This window comes from Rhinoderma darwinii, chromosome 1 (assembly GCF_050947455.1).
Source record: "Rhinoderma darwinii isolate aRhiDar2 chromosome 1, aRhiDar2.hap1, whole genome shotgun sequence".
Lineage (NCBI taxonomy): Eukaryota > Metazoa > Chordata > Amphibia > Anura > Rhinodermatidae > Rhinoderma > Rhinoderma darwinii.
The window spans coordinates 362,793,321-362,814,456 of NC_134687.1; the positions used below are offsets into that span (position 1 = coordinate 362,793,321).

At 43.2% G+C, this 21,136-nt stretch overlaps 1 protein-coding gene across 2 annotated transcripts in view; it reads left to right on the forward strand.

Annotated features, from left to right (window-relative positions):
* The window catches only part of GLDC (glycine decarboxylase), a 69,581-nt gene that overhangs the window by 17,583 nt on the left and 30,862 nt on the right, over positions 1-21,136 (forward strand). For both annotated transcript variants that reach the window (XM_075827301.1, XM_075827292.1), the window contains exons 3-7: positions 14,686-14,821; positions 18,108-18,272; positions 18,393-18,470; positions 19,949-20,096; positions 20,822-21,018. In XM_075827301.1, the coding sequence (XP_075683416.1) occupies positions 14,686-14,821; positions 18,108-18,272; positions 18,393-18,470; positions 19,949-20,096; positions 20,822-21,018 (724 nt within the window). The remainder of the gene's footprint in view (positions 1-14,685; positions 14,822-18,107; positions 18,273-18,392; positions 18,471-19,948; positions 20,097-20,821; positions 21,019-21,136) is intronic.

The following is a 21,136-nucleotide window of genomic DNA, read 5'->3' on the forward strand; positions in this document are numbered from 1 at the left end:
GCGTGGCTTGCTGGAAATCTCACAGAAAAGATTCAGAAGTGTCAGGATTCTGAATACACATGCCGTCCAGGCTGGAGGTCATGTATATTCATTATCCAGACACTTGATTAACGTTAATGTCTGTGTATGTGGCTGCACATCGTTCTAGTAAGAACGTGATGCTGCTCTGTAAATGAATGGAGAGGAGTGTATGACGCTGACTCGTCACTGATTCGTCAGCGTCATACACTTCTATTCACAACGCCCAGTTAGTAAATCAAGTAAACACCGCCCAGTTAAAAACACAATACACGCCCAGTTGGACATATGAAAAAAAACACGCCCAGTTGTCCATTTCAAAGCTCATTTGCGCATATATATATATATATATATAGATATTCTCATAACTTGAAATGAACGTTTAAAAAAAAACACGTTACTGTTATCTACATTGCAGCGCCGATCACATGCAATAGGAGATAGGGATTTGAGAATCTGACAGAGCCTCTTTAAATTTAGAAAAATGCTAATTTTTGCAAATTTTCTTTTCATTTTGGTGTTTTTTCACAATTAAATACTAAATGTATCACGCAAATTTTACCTCTAACGTGAAGTCCAATGTGTCACGAGAAAACAATCTCAGAATCACTTGGATAGGTGAAAGCATTCCGTAGTTATTACCACATAAAGGGAAACACGTCTGATTTGAAAAATGAGGCTCTGTCAGGAAGGTAAAAAGTAGCTGAAGGGGTTAAAGTGAATACAGCGAGGTTCTGAGAATGTGTACTTCTATTACCTGTAGTACTGTGCCGTATTTCAGCTCCGTTAATTCAGTCATATGCGTAAGGATACCCTTGAGGCTGACTTCAAAGCATTCAGGAGCCTTTACAGGTATCAATGACGCCTGAAGACGTGTTATTGCGACCTCTGTATGTGTATATTTATTAGTAGATGGCCAAAAAATAAATCTTTGTATTCAAAAGTTCTGGAAATAAAAGTTTTATCAAAGTGACAGTGTCCTAAGGACTAACCCTGTCCATATGCCCTATTAAGATGCCATAGAGTAGGGTCCCATCTACTCATGAGTCAGAGCCACTAACAAGCAATGGCTCTATTTGTCTATGAATTATATGGACAGTCCATCTGAATGGCTGACATGTAATACTACATTTCTCCTGGCTGCTCCCATGTTAACTTATTGATTGATTTTTCATTTAAATTTTTTGGAGTTGGGGGGATAAATTAGAGGGGAAACAAAAAAAGCTACAAAACGTGGCAACTTAGGTGCTGTGGTCACTATTGGTCACTATTGAGGTGTAAAAAGACTGGATTCAACGTGACCTCGTTCCTGACCAATAGTGTTTGTTCACATAGGGCGGATACGCGGCATAAAAGCAAACCACGTATACCCACCCTGGGCGCCGGAGGGGAATGTGGTGCACTTTTCCGGCCATAATGTCCGCTGCTGAAAACTGCTGAAAACTGCACATAAAAAAAATACATTTCATACTTTCATAGCAACGCATCCCTATGCTGTCTTGCAGCCCATCCACATGGGATGAAAAGTGATCCCAGGAGGCCAGCCTGGGTGAAGCACAGAATTCTAAAGTATAAGAATTATATATTTTTTTTTATTTTTCTGAGCTGCCCCCCCCCCCCCCCCCCCTCCCCTTGAACTCAAGTGTTTCTGTGGATCACACACCCATTGAAGTCAATGGACGTCATCCATGTTCAGTCCGTGATTCCCACACCAGTTGCTAAAGAAATGCAGGGAAAAAAAACAAACCAAAAAAAATGTGCACCAACATTGACCTCAAACTGATGCCACATGGAACACACTGATGCACAAAACTGTAATGCAGGGAAAAACGCTGCGTTTTTTACAGATTTAAATGGGACACATTCGTGTGAATCTAGCCTCAGAGTAGGATGTCTGCTGTATATCAAATCTGATGGGGCATATGTTTGATGTAGTCTGATCAGGGGGGAGGGTCCAGGTATGCGCACCGGCACGTGCTAATCCTTGCTATGCCGCACAGAGTGAAATCTAGGCCAGCTAGGAGATGGTGTAGATTTCCCCAATAATTTATTCCTGTTTTCTGGAGTAAACTAATACATTTGTCAGGCCAGTGTGGCCCCGTTCCTTTTTTGGAAGCAGTGACCCCCTTTCACAAATGTGGCATGGCGCAAAAAGGCCAAAAATTGCAAACTGACTTTTAGGCCCTCTTTGAGATGTTTATACTCCAGAAAATTAGCATAGAAAGGTTGCTAAATTCTCCCCACGGTGTATAGGGAGTGAAGCCATATCCAAAAGCAGCAGGTAAAACAAAAATGACCAAGCTAGGGAAAAAAATCCAGAGAAAATAAAGCAGTCCTATGCCAAGCCACTGGAGTTTGTTTGCCACTGGGTATTGGGAGGTGACCGCCAAGGGAAGTCCGTGGAATCAGGATTATTTGAGATGTAAACCAGTCCCACCAGACTTTTACATATTTGTAGGCAATTCCTCCAATGTTCTCCACAACCTTTTCCATGCTGTGGATCCACTTGATCCAATCCAATGCCATTGCCAGATTATCTTGTTGCTGTCAAGTGACAGGTTCTCACTTATTTTTTTATTTTATTTTTTTTTTTCCTTGTAAATGAGCACATAATGGATCTGTTAACCGATGGGTACACCTAACCGGACCACGTGTGTAGATTGCCCTATGTCACAGGAGAAATTAAAGTGACACTCCATCTGTTAACATAAATAATTTTATGGGATTTAATAAATAGCTGGATGATAATTCGCTAATACATGTTTTCTATATATTTTTACATTGATGGTTCAATATGTTACCGCTTTAAGCATACTCTGCTTTTGGTCCACTTTACATCTTGATTCTGGCATTTTTATTAACTCCCCAAATGTTTAGCATAAATTTAACTCTATCCATGCTACGCGAAGATTAATCTATTCAGATAGTTCTGCAATGCTAGTCCGCTTGAACCTATAGACTCCAAACCCTGAGCCGTCTGCAGTGGTTGCACTTGTCACTTTGCACTGAAGAGAAGCGAATGAGAGTCTAAACTATCTTGCGGTGTTCATATACATGTTGACATTGAACTATATTCCTTGTATCCAGCTTTTTCCTGCTCTATCTATTCCTGTTTATGTTATCTCTGCCAAGAAGAAAAAAATGTTGACCTGACAGCTGCTTATTAAAACTGCTTACGTAATGTATAGGAAACATGTTCATGGCCCCAGTGCAGCCAATATGAGATGGTATCGTCGACCTGCTCCTGTTCGTTTTTTTTTTTTTTTCAGTTTTTTTTTTTTTTTAAATGCTGTGTGCAAACCCAGCCTTAGGCCTGATTCACACAAGTGTATTTTACGTCCGTGTCACACCGACCTATGTAATTCAATGGGACTATTCAGACATGCATATTTTTTTCACGCTCTGTCTGCTGCGTGAACGTTACTGCATGTCTTATTTTTGTGCGTTTTTTGTTTACCACGCAGCCCATTGAAGTCAATGTGCGGGTGAAAACAGACAGCACATGGACGTCGTCTGTGCTTCACGCACCAGTTGCTAAAGAAATGATGCGGGGGAAAAAGACACCACTTTTTGTGTTTTTTTTTTTTTTTTTTTCAGACTTCGGCTGGATTCACACGAGCGTGGCGTTTTTGCGTGCGCCAAAGCCACTTATGCTGCTGCCACACGGAGCTGTTATGATGTGCGACTGCGTGCTTTTCGCGCAGCTGCCATCATTATGACACTCCATTTGGATGTTTGTAAACAGAAAAGCACGTGGTGCTTTTCTGTTTTCATTCATCCTTTTGACAGCTGTTGCGCGAATCATGCTGTTCGCACAGAAGTGCTTCCGTGCGACATGCGTGATTCGTGCAAAACGCCCAAAGAACGGACATGTCGTGACTTTTTTTTCCAGCGGACTCACGCTGAGTAAAAATCACGCACATGTCTGCACGGCCCCATAGACTAATATAGGTCCGTGCAACACGCGTGAAAAACACGCACGTTGCACAGACGTAATTCCCGTTCGTCTGAATAAAGCCTTAGTGTAGCTAAACGTTTGACAAACTTCTGACATGTCAGTGACATGTCAGAAGTATGTATTGGTGGGGGTCCGAGCACGGAGATCCCCAACAATCGCTAGAACGAAGCAGCTGAAGCGCTCGTGTGAGCGCTCAGCTGCTTCGTGTCTGTTCGGCTTTTTCCAGAAATAAATGTATCTGTGTACGGATTCAATAAGTACATATGATTCCGTACTCCGATACATCGGCATTCCGGAACTAGCCGAACAGATGAAGCGGCTGAACGCTCACACGAGCGCTTCAGCTGCTTTGTTCTAGAGATTGGTGGGGGTCTCAGTGCTCGGACCCCCATCAATCCAAACTTCTGACATGTCACTATGAAATGTCAGAAGTTTGTCAACGTTTAGCTACATTTAAAAAAAACACAACCTACGCGTGTGGAAAAAAAACAAAAAAAACCCGCGCACCGTACACGGGTGCCACACGAGAAACATGAAAACGAATCGGAGTGACCAATAAATAAAAAATCATCTAAATAATGTAATATACCTCCATTAGGCATCTGCTCCTGAACTACCCAATGCAAAAAAGTGGAAAAAGCTTCAAAATAATGACAGGATAATGAGAATCCCATCGGGAGGCATTTGTCAAAATTAAAATGCATTATCAAACTGGAGACCTAAAGAGTTAAAACCGCTGGGCTTAACCGGTAATAATCTAAAAGCTGATTTTATGTCAGCCTTGGCTAACAGAGCTTTGTGGCCGAACTGTCTTAATAAAGCCACTGCCTGATCAAATGAAGCGTATGTAACTGACGCCCTTTCTTTATCTATCTCGTCATTTAAAGACATCTTCTCCGGGTAAGAAAGGTGATGAATTAGTCTAAAAGACCCAGCCTCCTTTTTAGGAACTATACCTAAAGGTGATAACCTGAAATTACTAAATGGAGGAGTACTAAATGGGCCAGCGATCCTACCTGACTCTAATTCTTTACACAACTTTTCCCTAACAACAGATTCATGCATAGCTACTGACTTCAAATTTTCCACCCAGGGGGGCGTGGCCTGGTAATGGCGCCGAGCGGACGTGTGGACTGAGAGCTCCACTACAGACTTCACCCCAGCACGCTCTTTAGCATGAGAGGGCAGAGGTAAACAGCACCCTGATGAGCAGGAGAATACCCAGGCTTACAGACACACTGTCCAGGTCGCAATCGAGGGCACTTGCCGGAGGCATTCGCAGGTATTTTGGCGACAGTGAGGGGAGAAAAATCTAAGATGGCGCCGCCGGGCCCTGACCGCCGGACCAGGGGAAATGGAAGCGCAGTACAGGACTCATCTCCTACAGCCCCCCCCCCCCCCCCCCCCTCTCCAGCCCAAACCTCCTCTCCCAGCTCCTCTTCACCTCAGAAGAATACTACAGGCCTAACTGTGCAGATGCCTGAGTTAGATATGATCTCCGTCCCGGGGAACATGCTCATGGAGCTAAAACAACAACTTGCTGCAGTTCCAACAAAAGGGGACATGGAAGCTTATGTGAGCAGACTGGAGACCACGTACAAATCCGAGATACAGGTGCTGAAATGCAACCTTTCTCAACTTACAGACCAGGTACAGCGCATGGATGGAGATATTACAGCGGCATCTCAGGCACAAGCCTCTCACCAGTCGACGATGGAACAACATACTCCGCAAATTCATATGCTGTTTAATATTGCTGAAGACCATGAAAACCGCAACCGTCGGAATAACTTGCGTGTACGCGGACTGCCGGAGACATACAATACTGCCTCTATAGTACCTACCCTGAAAGGCCTATTCAACTCTCATCTGGGACGTGAACCTGAGTCTGCCCTGGAAATTGATAGAGCACATCGCACTCTGGGTTCTAGAAACGCAGACCCTGATAAGCCGAGGGATATCTTGTCTCATTCATTACTTCACGCTCAAGGAAGAAATATTACGTGAAGCCAGAGATAAAGGCAATATCACGTGGGAGGGGACCAAACTTCAACTCTTATCTGATCTCTCCAAAATGACTTTGGATAAGCGCTGGAATTTGCGTCCTTTATTGGATGTGCTACAGGAGCATGGGATTCCATATTCTTGGGGATATCCGTTCCAGCTTCAAGTGAGGAAAGATGGCATTCTCTTCTTCGTCCGGGAACTAGCTGACATCCCAGAGTTCTGTGAGGCGTTAGACATCCCAAGAGTCTCCATATTGGACTGGCCTTCAATTCCGTTACTTCCCCTTAAGAGCGCATCAAGGACGTTGCGGTAGATCTCCAGCCATTCGTGGACGGCGTCAGGAGCGACGACATGTGGAACCGGTCCCAGAAATTTGAGGGGTGGTCGTGAGTATATCTACTCGCCTACATGTAACATACCTACAAGCCTTTTCCGGCTTTGACACAGAACTCCCATGATTATATGTTTGTATTCTATACATTTTGCAGGGATACATGTTGAGGTTTCATATTTTCTAACGAGTCTTGAATGCATACCATGACGTGACATGCTTTTACATATCTGTGCTCATGTTAGAGGTAGATGAGGTCCACTAGTACTGTACATAAATGCTTTACTTTAAGGGTTTACTGTTCCACTATATTTCTCAATGTATATATGAGGTCTCATCATATCTTGTATCATACCATAATGCCTTAGATATTACCGCATAACGGGTGTTCTCCATAGCTCCTTTTTGTGCTATGCTGTTCTCTGGATACTTATTCCTATTTTATGATTTCATTTTGCTCTTACTGCTCTACTTTCTCAGTAACAGTGCTGGGGTGATAGTCTAGCGTCCGCTGGGTTCCTGACTAGTCACTCTTCCACTTAGGGATTCACTGGTTCGCCAGTGTTACTTTGTTTGTAATATCTCTCTGATTTAGTCATCAGAGAGCGGGTATTCACCCTTATTCTTTACTTCATCTTCGAAGTTTGTTTTATTTTTCTTATATTTTTTTTCTCTCAATTTCTCCTATACCTAACCTTATCCCCCCTCTTCCTGCCTTCTTAGTGTGGGGGGATGGCCTCCCTAAAGATGTGTACCCTGAACATTAGGGGATTTAATACTCCTGAAAAACGCGCACAGATCCTTTATGACATGCATAAAGAGAGGGTCCAACTCTTGTTTTTACAGGAGACCCATTTTAAAACCGCACACACTCCTCGTCTTAGCACTCAATACTACTCTAAATGGTATCATAGCACGAATGCGGAATCCAAAAGTAAAGGTGTTAGTATTGCAATTCATAAATCCCTATTGCATGAGGTATTGGCGACGGCATCAGACACAGAGGGGCGCTACTTATTCGTCAAAATTTCTCTACATGGCAAGGTTATTATGTTGGCTAACTTTTACTTGCCTGATCAGGCTCGGGTGTGCAGGTCATTGTTGCGAAGGCTGGAGGATTTCTCGGAGGGCCTCCTGGTAATTGGAGGTGATTTTTAACCTAGTTTTTGACATCTCTTGACTCATCGTCAGGTAAAAGCTCGGTGCCTAGGTCACATTTGTCAGCTTTATCATCCGCATTACATGCAATGCAGTTGGTCGATGTTTGGCGCATGCGTCACCCGCAAGTCAAAGACTACACCTATTTTTCTGCGTTACATAATTCATATAGTAGAATTTACATGTTCCTTCTCAGTCACCAGCTCCTCACATGGAAACCCACCACAATGATTGGGAATGTACTCTGGTCGGATCACGCTCCGGTGTATCTGATTTTAGACATTCCGGATAAGCCGAACCATTTTAAGAATTGGAAGCTGAATGACAGTCTGTCTGACCGCAATGAAGAACTCCATTCGGTCCTTCATTCTTAATCATACAGCTGACACAACAGCCTTACCACTGCAATGGGAGGCGTTGAAATGTGTGTTAAGGGAGAAAGGAGCCCAAATGACTAAATTATTACATAAGATTAACGTCCTTGAAACCCAACATAAACGCACGCAACTCCTCTCTACACTCAGAGCTCGGCCTTGCAAGGAATCAACTCGGGGACCTTCTCGACCAAGCTTACACGAGGTATAGAGACAGGAATCGAAAGTACTTTTATGAATTTGCTGACAAATGCGGACGACCTCTCGCAAGGGCGCTGCACCCCAGGTCACAGGCTGCATACATCCCTAAATTACACACAGCATCAGGGCAGGTGGTTTCTGATCCCAAGGACATTACCACAGGCTTCCAACAATACTATTCTTCACTATACAATATTAAAGGTAGTTTACATGACATCCCGGTTGAAACATTACACTCCAAAATAGACTAGTATTTGAATGAGACTCCGGTCCTTGCTCTTTCCCATGCAAACTCTGATATGTTGGAATCTGATTTCACAGAAGATGAAGTGCTGCAAGCTTTTAAGGATTCTCCATTGGGAAAGAGTCCTGGACCTGATGGTTTCAATAACAAATTTTATAAAACATTCCAGGAGTTTCTAATTCCCTTTTTAACACGGGTCTTCAACTCCATCACTCCAGCATGCGGCTTCGCCCAACAGTCACTTGAGGCACACATCACATTGCTACCAAAACCGGGGAAGGATCCTACGTCTTGCCCTAACTTCTGCCCGATTTCACTCATTAACGTGGATGTCAAATTATTTGCGAAGATCATTGCATCACGCATGTCTCCTATCTTGCCGTCTCTCATCCATGACGATCAGGTGGGATTCGTTAAGGGAAGAGAGGCAAGAGACAATACGAACAAGACCATCCTTCTCATGTCTTATGCACAACGGCAGCAGATTCCTACATGCCTGCTCTCTGTGGATGCCGAAAAGGCATTCGACAGGGTAAGTTGGCAATTCCTTCGGAGGGCATTGTCGCAAATTGGTTTGGGTAACAATATGCTTGGAAAAATAATGTCTCTATATACGAAACCTACAGCTCGGGCTCGTGTGAATGGGCTATTATCAGATCCACTGCACATTTCAAATGGTACCAGACAGGGATGCCCGTTATCCCCTATCCTATATGTTCTCACTATGGAACATTTGGCTAGTTCGCTGCGAAACAACTCTTCCATAAAAGGAATAAGCGTGAGATCCATGCATACCAAGCTTGCCTTGTATGCGGACGACCTTCTTTTGTATGTAACTGAACCTATTGTGACTTTGCCATCCATCCTTAAGGAATTTGAACGTTTTAGTCAGCTCAGCAATTTCAAAGTTAATTACTCTTAAACCAAAGCTTTAAATGTTTCCCTCAGCAATGAATCAGTTGAGCACTTAAAACAAAACTTCCCATTCAAATGGCAGCAAGAGTCTCTAAAATATCTGGCAATCAATATTCCAACGGATTTGACAGCGTTGTTCCGTCTGAACTACACCTCCTTATTGCATCGCACACTGAAAGATGTGGAGCAGTACTCCTCGGCTCACCTTTCTTGGTTTGGTTGAATCAATGCGGTGAAAATTGACATTTTGCCTAGATTTTTATATGTATTTCAGACGGTACCGATTCTGGCAACTCAATCCTTCTTCCGTCAGTTACATAGAAGCATAAATAAATTTATTTGGGGACCTAAACCACGAATAAGCTTGAAGGTGCTCTGTAAACCAAAATCGGAGGGAGGGGCGGGGCTACCAGATTTTAAAAAATATCACTCTGCGGCATTGCTGATGAGAATTGCTGACTGGTTTAGATCACCTACTCACAAACAATGGGTTCGCCTGGAATTTGAAATTTCCCCTTTGCGACTAACATCTCTCCCATGGACGGCCAAACAGCACAGAAATACCCCTATGCTACCATTGTTAACTCAAAATTTTTTGGTGGCCTGGGATAGGGATGCAGCGCCTCTCAAATTTAACCCATTGTCCTGGTCCTTTCACTCCTTTATTTGACAATCCAGACTTTACACCAGCGGTGGGAGTCAAGGAATTTCTTTCTTGGAAGAAACAGGACAATGTTAGACTCTCTTCCATACTCATGAGCTTCCCACTTTATTATCCTTGAAGGAATCTTGTCCTCACAAAAGACTATCTTGGATGGAGTATCTACAGCTTAGGGCATACATTTCCTCTTTCTCAGACTGTGGGGCTCTCACCTTAGACAAAACAGCATTGGAGGCCTTCCTACTGATACCCTCTATGCCGACTAAACTTTTATCAACAATGCATGTCTTTCTACGCGAATGCCCTGAGCTTTCTCAACTTGGATATGTACAGGCGTGGGATTGTGAATTGGAGTTTCATATACAGGATGAGGATTGTCCAAAAATTTTTTTGCTCACCCATAAATTGCCATCAGCCTGTTACCCGGTCTTGTTACATAGAGCTTTTCCCTCCGTGTCTGACCAATGTTGGCGTTGCCTTTCCGCTTTGGGAACCATGTTGCACATATGGTGGGAATGTCCCATCTTATCTCCATTTTGGACTAACATATTCGAACTGTATAATGTGCTGTTTGATTCTCAGACTCCTATTGAACCTGCCATTGGACTAGGGATGCACGGTGCATCGAAACTTCGATACTGTGCATCCCTAAACGGTTTGATACCGCTATTTCCTGTATTTCGATACTGCGCTGCGCAGCCGCACAGCTCAGTATAGTAACACATGAATGTATGGGAGCGCGGCTGCAGCTGTGTAATTCAGCCACAGCCCCGCTCCTGAGTCATGATAAGTTCGCGGGGTCAGGATGATGCGAAGCGGCCGGCGCTGCACTAATGAGCGGCGGCACTGGAGACACAACATGGTGGCCGCGCTGCAAAACACCCCCATGTTCTGTCCTCAGTGCCTGAACCGCCGCTCATTAGTGCAGCGCCGGCCGCACCTCCTCATGCTGACCGCGCACGCACTTCCTGTCAGGAGCGGGGCAATGGCTGTATTACACAGCCGCAGCCCCGCTCTATAACGGCGGAGATCAGAGGAACCTCATCTCCGCCACTATTCCCCTGAATGCTGCCATCACAGCGGACTGCAGCATTCAGGAGAAAATGAGCAGGGGGGATCCCCTGGATCGCGTCACAGGGGGATCGAGGGCCATACCATATATGGGCAGACAGCCCAGGGTCTATTGACGGACCCCAGGGCGGTCTTACCATATTTCTTGTTGTTAGGGCATACTGAGGTATGTCCTAACAACTGCCTGTGTACTATCAGTACACAGGCTAATGTACTGGCACATATCTGATATGTCAGTACATTAAAGTTTAAAAATAAAGTAAAAACAAAGTATTGTTACATTTTAAAAAAAAATACACACCTTTTTTACAATAAACATTAAAATAAGTCGCAATACATAAAATATACACATTCAGTAATGGCGCGCACAACAATTTTTTTGCATCATTTATGATGTGTACGCTGTAAAAAAATGAAAAACACTGCTTTCATTCACTTATTAATGTGAGGTGCGATTAATTTACCCTCCATGTTCCTCACATTAATAGTAATTAACCCCATCATGGATTAATTACTATTAATGTGAGGCGCGTTCAAAATTCATCACACGTCGCGCCTCACATCAGAAAACGGAAGAATTTTTTTTTTTTTTTATTACTGTTGGCAAAAGTATAGAAATTGGTATCGTGACATCCCTACATTGGACTATTGTCCCTTTTGCCAGACAACGTCCGTCTTGAAAAAAGGTATTTTCAGACATTTTCTCACTGCAGCTAGGTGTAATTCCTAGACATTGGAACTCTACGGGATGCCCCTCTCCGTGAATGGGTAACCAAATTGACTCCTATCATGAGAATGGAGGGCCTCTTGGCAGGAGACAACGGCAAACGAGACCGCTTCATGGCTACATGGAGGAGCTGGATTCTGTTTGCGGAGAGCGAAGCCCTTCCACGTTGGCTGGAAGAACACACCTAAATTTCCTCTGTCAGTTGCGCGTCTTTGGTAGTGGCCACCCCTCTCCACTATACACCTTTACCTGTCCCGCTTTCCTTCCTTCTTTTTCCGCTCCCCTCCCCCCCCCCCTTTTATTTTTTATTTTTTTTATATTTTGTTTTTCTTTTCTTCCCCTTTTTTCTTATTCTTGCATTATATTAGATTGATTATATTATACTAGTTTTTCTGTGTTTATTTGTTCCTCATTTGATGGTTCATATGCTAATGTACACTTCTTGATGCTGACAATGTATACACTCTTTATGTATTGCATTTGCATTGTATTCAAATATTTCATTTTAAAGTGGTTCCGTTGAACTGCCACTCGTTTAAATGCAATGACGTTGTTATTTGTTTGTACTGAAAATTTAATAAACTTTGATAAAGAAAAAAAATAAAATTTCCACCCAGCAGCAGCCATGACCAATAAACATTGGAATTTCAAAACATTCATTGAAACCCTTAAAAATGAGCTCAGCTTTCTCCCTGTCTGGGTAACGCTCGAGCCATGGGCACATTCTTATTAGCATCACTGGCGTCCATGCTTTTTGATAACAACTCCTTGGTACTTGGCTGTTGCTGCTCTGACTGACTCGCTTTCTTGAAACATCTACACATGGGGTGAGCTCCCCCACAAAAGGAACACTCGTGTTTATACCTACAATTACTAAACCATTTGCAAGTTGTTTCATTAAAAGCGAAACATACACCTTTCCTAAGGTTACCTTGAGCAGCATTTTGCTGTTTAACCGGCGCAGCTCTTTGTGGTAACCTTAAATTGAGCCAAAGACCCACATATTTAACCTCCCGTTTAATGGACGGGTCAACTGCCAACTTCTGTCTAAACATTTCGTCATAGTTATACCATGCCATACCGCCAAAATTGCGATAAGCCTCCAGAATAATGTCAATATGTTGAAATAAACCACAACACTTATCTGGATATTTCGCACCTATAACTGCAGAATAAATACAAAACGCCTGTAACCAATTATTAAAAGATCTTGGCATACTACGCTTCCTATCATCCTCAAACTTTTCATCTTTCTTATCACTACGAACAATATGTTCCTTAGCTGAGGGCAATAGTGTTAAGACTTCAATAAATTCATTACGCCAAATGCGCTCTTTAATATTCTTCAACAAATGAAAACCTAAAGGTGATACTTCACACGAAATTGCCTCCTTAACACAAGTCTCTACAACTCCTGCACCTCTGTCTAATAAAGGAACAACACTAACAGACTCAGAAACCTGTGGCAAAATGACAGAAGTATTACCATTACTCTCTGTCACTTTATCATTTGAGCTGTTCTGTTCACTCCATACTCCAGCTGCTGTACTAGGAGCTGCAGCTTTAGTAATAAAATCTGATAAAACCTTCATAAAATTAAAAAGATAGACATTTTGGCTAGCATTCATCTCACCACTCGCTGGGTCCATTGCAGGCCGATTCTCTCCCAACCTTGAACCGTCAGGTGTAGCTAAGCCCTGCTGGTCCTGAAATCCCTCTCTAGGCTGTGCAGCTCGTCCTGAGGAAGCTGTACTGCGCTGCTGCTGTGAGGCGCTTTCCCGCCCTTCTGACTCTGCAGGACCCTGGAAACTCTGCCTCGTCACTGTCCCACGCTGGTCTGACGACACCGACTGCTGACGCTGTCTCCCCTCTGCTGACAGGCAAAACTCTGCCCTTTGGCCGCCTGAACGACCACTGCTTCTGCTCTTGCTGCCATGAGGAGGCGGTGAGTAAATTACCCGGCTCCTCCTTGTCCCCTTGGGCGGCCTCCTGTCAGTCTCTGGATGACCCGGCTCCTCCTCTGTAAGTACCGCCTCACTCCGCTCCGTCACATCCTGTGGTAGTCTTCCTCCTTGTTCCGGCGGCAGCCCTGCTACATTAAGGTATCTTCTTAGCCATTCCTCACCGGCCGCTGACTCCGCTCTCCGTAATAGCTGTTGCATAAGGTCCTCCATGGCTTGTCTTGAATCCCCTTCAAACGGCCCGGAACACTGTCGAACACCGGAATTTAAACAGGAAATCTTCCCACCATTGCTGCTCATTATCCAATCCGTTAAAAGCACGGGCTTCACGAGCGCAAGGTGGAAAATTCCAGAACCTGCTCGTACATTCCTGTACAGCTGACCTCAACCTGACCCATGGAGGTAAATACCAACTGTGATAATAAAAGAGGGGTGGGGAGGAAGAAACCAACCAGAAAACCAAAAACCTTGAATTCTAAAAATTATGTGGGGCTGTGATACCATGTGTCCCCCAAGCGATTGCTATGGGGGGCCCTGACATTCTCTTCCTTTCATGATTAACACCTGGTTTTAGCTTTAAATTAAGAAAACTAAAAATTGATCAAAACCTGCATGTTTGCATACACCCATATGAAGGTTTCTTGGAAATTTTTGTTTTGCTGTGCAGTTTTTGCACTTTGAAGACCAGCTCCCTACATAACTCCTATATCTTGCGGGACAGCAGAGTTTTACCCAACATGCAGTTTTCCTTCTGCTTACATAGAACTATCGGTTTTCACTGGTAAATATTCCTGCTGTCATTGACCTACTGCTCTTCATAGTTCTTATATAATAAATGCCTTTGCAGTGTTTTATGGCCTAATTATTATGCTACGCGGTAAACAGTTTAGATTAAATAAATGGCCATAATTTAGACTGGTATGAATATTGTATGTTCATGTTACGTCTAACTTTTTTTTTTTTTTTTTTTTTTTTTTTGTGTGTGTGTTTATTGGAGGAGATATTAATTAGTTTATAGTAAATGACTATTGACCTACCCTTATTGTTTTTTAAATCCAGGTGAAAATGAAATTTTAGAAACTCTACATAACATTGCATCAAAAAACAAGATCTGGAGGTCCTATATTGGCATGGGGTACTATAACTGTTCAGTGCCCCAAGCCATCCTAAGAAATTTGTTGGAAAATGCAGGCTGGTAAGTCTGTCCTCATTCTCTCCCCACCCACTTTTTGTGTATGTATAGATTTATTAAAAATGTTCTTTCGTTTTAGCACTGCAGCTTCTATGTATCCACTATACATAGAAGCTGCTGTAGGCCCAATCAGCAGTCAGCTGGCCTCCTGTGTGCCTGACACGCCATTCAACCCTAAGGCCGGGTTCACACCTAGCGTAAATACTGCAGGTTTTTTTTTTTTTCCGTAACTGATTTAATTGCAGAAAATCGGCAGCGTATTACAGTAGCAGCAAAGTGGATGAGATTTGAAAAATCTACATGCCGCCTTAAAAACCCACTGGACAAAACCTTCATAAATTGACCTGCGGTGCATTTATTGTGTTTTTTATTTTATTTTTTAAATCCGCAGGTGGTCAATTCATGCTGCAGAATGACTGGTCTTCCCATTGAGTTAAATGGGGAGGTAAAACCCCGCAACAAAGCAGATGTTGCGATTTTTCGCAAAAGTCTTTAAAAATAAATTTAAAAAAAAGCTTCTACTTAGGGCGGATTTACACGAGCGTGTGCGTTTTTGAGTCATCACATAGGCTGCGCGGCATCATTATGGCACTCTGTTTGGATGTTTGTAAACAGAAAAGCACGTGGTGCTTTTCTGTTTGTAAACATACTTTTGCCTGCTGTTGCTCGAATCACGCGCATCCCACAGAAGTGCTTCCATGTGGTCTGCATGATTTTCACGCACCCATTGACTTCAATGGGTGCGTTATGTGCGAAAAACGCAGAAATATAGGACCTGTCGTGAGTTATACGCAGCGGACTCGCGCTGCGCAAAAATCACTGACCGTCTTCACTGCCCCATAGACTAGCATAGGTCTGTGCGACGCACTTGAAAAACACGCGCGTTGCACGTACGTATTACACGTTCGTGTAAATCCGCCATTACCCAGATCTCTCCTCCTGCATCCAGGCCGGCCTCCAGGATGATGTTTTATCTCATGTGAATGCTGCAGCCAATCACAGGCTACAGCGGTCACATGGGATGAAGCGTCATCCCAGGATGCCGGACTGGAGGGTGTCAAAGGGACACGTCGCTATGGCTACGAATAAGTATAGATTTCTTTTTGTGCATGTTGTCTTCCGCAGTGGACATTTTGGATGAAAAACTGCACAATTTGGTGCAGTTTTCCGTCTGGAATTCCCTGTGGTGTCCAGGGTGTATACGTTGTGTATGTATATGCTGTATGTGTATGTATGTGTGTGTGTGTGTGTGTATATATATATATATATATATATATTGTAATTTATTTTTTTTTAACTTTTTTTTTAATTTTTTTTTTAACAACGCATATCCTCCCTGTGTGAACCTACCCTAAGGCCAGGTTCCCACATAGCGTAAACGCTGCAGAATTTCCGCAACAGAATAGTGTGCGGAAATTCCGCAGCATTTACAGTAGCAGCAAAGTAGATGAGATTTACAAAACTTTAATAAATTGACCTGCGGTGTGGAATTTAATTCCGCAGCATCTCCATATATGCTGCGTTTTTGTTGTGGGTGTTCCCCATTGTACGTAATGGGGATGCAAAACCCGCAACAGAAAGCCGAGTGTTACGACTTTTGTGGCATAATCGAAGCAGTTATGCTGCAAAAAATCGCAAATCCATTCAAAAATAAAAAATCTGTTACCCAGAACTCCTTCCTGCAGTCCGGCCTCCTGGGATGACTTTTTTCATTCCATGTGACCGCTGCAGCCAATCACAGGCTGCAGCGTCCCATCACCTACAATATCGTAGGAGGCCGAGTATCGACTTTTTTTTTTTTTTTTTTTCCCCCCACCCCAAAGCGCTGCTTTCTGCAGTGGAAATTCCATCCGAAAAAACGCTCCACAGTGTGAGATTTTTCAAACTGAAGGTGCTGTGGATTACAGGTTGGATACACTGTGTAATTTTGACGCAGCGTATTCGACCCATGGGAACCCGGCCTTAAGGTGCAATCCTACGTGACAGATTTAGTTGCAGAAATATCTGCGACAAAGTCCGTTCCAGTCATTTGAATAGAAATCCATGTGCTTGCTGCAGATACAACCCCATTCAGATGAACGGTACTGGTTACCTATCAAATCTCAATTAATAAATGCCTTCAAAGGCTTTCATAACCTTTTAACGACCTAGGACTTTCCTCTTTGCAGGGGAAAAAATAGGTATAAGGCCGGATTCACGCGAGTGTGTGCATTCTGTGTGCGCAAAAGGCACTTAACAGCACCGTGAGTTTCGCGCAGCCGCCATCATTATGACACTTTGTATGTTTGTAAACAGAAAAGCACGTGGTGCTTTTCTGTTTTCATTCATACTTTTTACTGTTCTTGCGCAAATCACGCACGTCACACGGAAGTGCTTCAGTGTGGTGCGCGTGATTTTCACGCACCCATTAACTTCAATGGGTGCGTGATGCGCGAGAAACACAGATATATAGGACCTGACGTGCGTTTTACGCAGCGGACACGCGCTGCGTAAAAATCACGGACTGTCTGCACAGCCCCATAGGCTAACATAGGTCACGCGTCAAAATCACGCGCGTTGCACGGACATATATAACGTTCGTCTGAATAAGCCCTAAATGGGCAGACGGTGGAAGTTTGCTTTCAAGTGTCTTTGGGAGATTTGCTTTCTGCACGGTTATTGCCACGTGTTCTAAAAGCTCTTCTGTGTTCTAAACTTCCATGGCAATGCCTTAAACCACGAGATGCAAAGGACACTAGTAAAGTGTTAATATTGAGAGCAAAGACCCTGTCAGCAGCTACTCCAAAAATGCCCATTGAAATCCGGTCTCCATGGAAACAAAGACAACAAATTCCAGGAGCGTGAGAAGAAAACGAATGACAATGGCTCTTGAGGGATCAAAGAAATCCACAGCTTTATTTTTAGCTTTCCCCATTCTGAATCGGCATTCTTAAATGACCTATACGAAGTTAGACTAGTTACAATTCCAAATCTTACAAAGTTGAACTGGTTCCAGATGATTTTGCAATTTGTACAGGAACATGCTGTCATCTGACCCTAAAGCAGAGTAAGAACGCTTGTTTTATTGATGTCTGAGGGAGAATAAAAGGAATGTGAACTGTATGTCCATGTAAACATAGCCTCCCGTCGCTACAAGGATCACCTTTCAAAACCTAATGTCCCACCATAAAATGTGTATAAACAGAAAAAAAACTGCAGGTTTATTTAGCTATAGTCAGATTCTTTAGACTTTCTAAATAGAAAATTATGCAACCATAAAGCCATTTTTGTTGTATTTTTGTCTTAATAGGGTAACACAGTATACTCCATATCAGCCAGAAGTGTCTCAGGGCAGACTCGAGAGCCTGTTGAATTATCAGACCATGGTGTGTGATATCACTGGGATGGATGTAGCCAATGCGTCCTTACTGGATGAAGCAACGGCTGCAGCTGAAGCAATGCAGTTATGTCACAGGTCAGAAGCTTCAATACGTATATATGGTTATCCATTGCATCTCTATGGACACTGCCAGTTTTCAGCGCCAGTTAGTGCCAATGTTGTCAGTACAAACTTGTTTTGCATGCTTTTGTTTAGGCATAACAAGAGGAGGAAATTCTACCTGGACAGCCGATGCCATCCTCAGACCGTAGCGGTGTTGCAGACAAGAGCCAAGTAAGTATGGTTTTCAGTTCACTGAAATAGCTCCTCCCCCCCCCCCCCAATATTCCACCATAGGGCCAGTTTTGGATCGGCTGAATGTGGTCGCAATTAGCACCTGTATTATGGCTGCAAAACCTGAACTTCTTGTGGTTATTCTGAAACTCGTTGTAGACTTCTAGGTGGTCCAGGCAGTGCGGCCATAATAAAGTCTCTAAATTGTAGCTGCATTATGTACATCTGAAACCGTCCTAGCAGAATCAAGTGAAACCTCTTAACTGTATGGTATGGATCATGGTCAGTTGTTCGTGTAGATTGGATTATGAAAACCCAAGCATGGATTCCAAACTAAAGTTTCCATCCTAAATGCACATTTGCTAATGTGCACGTGGCATGGCTTTGCTTCAGCTTAATTTATAAAGTCTGGTACTAGTTATTCATAGCATAAGTGCACAGACATTACTGTTCAAGGATTCTATTATAAAAGACTAATTTATATTTCATAATACATTAACTTTATCTGTATTATATTTATATTCTAATTATTTTTAACTACTATTCCCAACTTTAAAGGGAACCTACCATGTTGACTTTGCTGTCCAATCTGCAGGCATTGTTGTAGGGCAGGGGACTGCATGGCATTGTTTACAAGGGGGATGTATGGCAGGGGGACTGTGTGGAACCCTACAGGGTGGTTGTGACACTATATACAGGGGGCATTGTGTGGGGCACTCTGTACAGGTGTCTTTGATTAGAGCCCCGAGACATAACTTTGCTTGGGGCCCCAGAAACGCCAAATTTGCCTCTGAGGTTTCGTACAAGGATACCTACTGCTGGGGCCCTGTATCCAAAGCTACATTCACACGAGCGTGGCAGATTTACGTGCATAAAAAAAGCGCATAAATCTGGTTGTGTGCGTTGCGTTTTGCATCAGTGTGCTTCGCGTGTGGCATGTGTTTTTTTTCACGCACTTGCAAGCACTTTTTTTTTTTTTCCAGTGGTTTTCAAGCACCCATTGACTTCAATGGGCGGTTGGGTGCGTGAAATACACCAATATAGGACATGCAGTGACTTTCACGCAACGAACACCCGCTGTGTGAAACCTCATGCATGTGTGAATGGCCCCATTTAAATCAACGCATCCATGTGCTGTGCGTTTGTTCTAACGCACCGCACAGATGAGAATCCCTCTCATGTGTGATACTATCTGCTGGGGCCATGTAACTATACATATCATGTATGGTGCTGTCTGCTGAGACCATGCATCCAATTCTATCCAGCAGTGAAGCTATAGGAGCCTTAGTTTTATAGATATGCTATCTCCGACATGTCTGTAAAAATGTTTATTTTTCGGGGAGGGGGGTAAATATGTCTCGGGGCTTGTGCCCATGATCTTTTAAGACCGTAGCAACTCTCCTGAACATCGGTATATCATCAATAAAATCAAAGTACTTCACACTCCAAGTTTTACTGTGTTTTTCAATCGGTTTTAGCTATATTGGTGTAACTACAGAGCTCCTGTTACCACACGAGATGGACTTCAGTGGAAAAGATATCAGTGGTGTGCTGTTTCAATATCCTGACACTGATGGGAAAATAGAAGACTTCACCCAGCTGGTTGACAGAGCTCACCAAAATGGGGTATGTAAAGAGACATTTCAGACTTCTAGAACAAGTACATGGTGGGATGTTAGTGTTTAAGTATGACACAATCTAAAGAGCGGACGTCCCGTTTCTCTACCAAAATTTTAAGAAAAATGTGACTAATACAGAGGTCCAAATCTGTCGTGGATGCTTGTTGGTTGATTCTATAGTGGACGTTGACACAAACCACAACTGAAGTGGGTCATGCTTGATGCAAGCGGGAGTGTCTGATCCCTTTTGTCTCTTGGTGGCTGTAAAAAGTTGCAGTCCTCTGATCGAGAACATTGAGGAATAAGACAATAAGAGAACATCTTGATTTCTGCCGCCAGCGTAGTTATGAGGACAGAAGTATTGTCGCAGGCTACCAATCCTACAGGACAGAATTCTTCTGTCCCGGTATATAGGGTGGTGAGCAGTTTAATGGTCTAGGATAGTGTGCCGGTCTCGTCCAAGTACAAAAAACGCACACATGTGCATAGGTATATATTCCTAATACATGGTTGAGGTGTGAAAAAACTAGCTATGTGCAGTAGTCTCTAATAGCATATAGCGGATTTTAGAGTTGTAGGGACTCTTTGCTGATGTTTAGCAATTTTTGTTTTCTCTAAATAGTCCATTTTAAATGCTACGATCATCCTTTTCTAGTATTGTGTATATTTTTATTATAAAAAACAAAACAAAATCTTAATTCTGTCGGTCTGTTTACTTTTAATTCATCTCAGACCCTAGCATGCTGTGCCACTGACCTCTTGGCTCTGTGTATCTTGAGGCCACCCGGTGAGTTTGCCGTAGATATTGCTCTTGGCAGCTCTCAGAGATTTGGTGTAGCATTGTGCTATGGAGGACCACACGCAGCCTTCTTTGCAGTGAAAGAAAACCTGATCCGGATGATGCCCGGCAGAATGGTTGGAGTGACTAGGTATGTGCTGCATAACTAAAATCCAATTTGGCCTAAAAGTCTTCCCTTTTAATGATTATTAATTGAAACCTTTTGGGAGCCTGCTACCACTAGGATGTTTTACAAGTTCATATGAGAC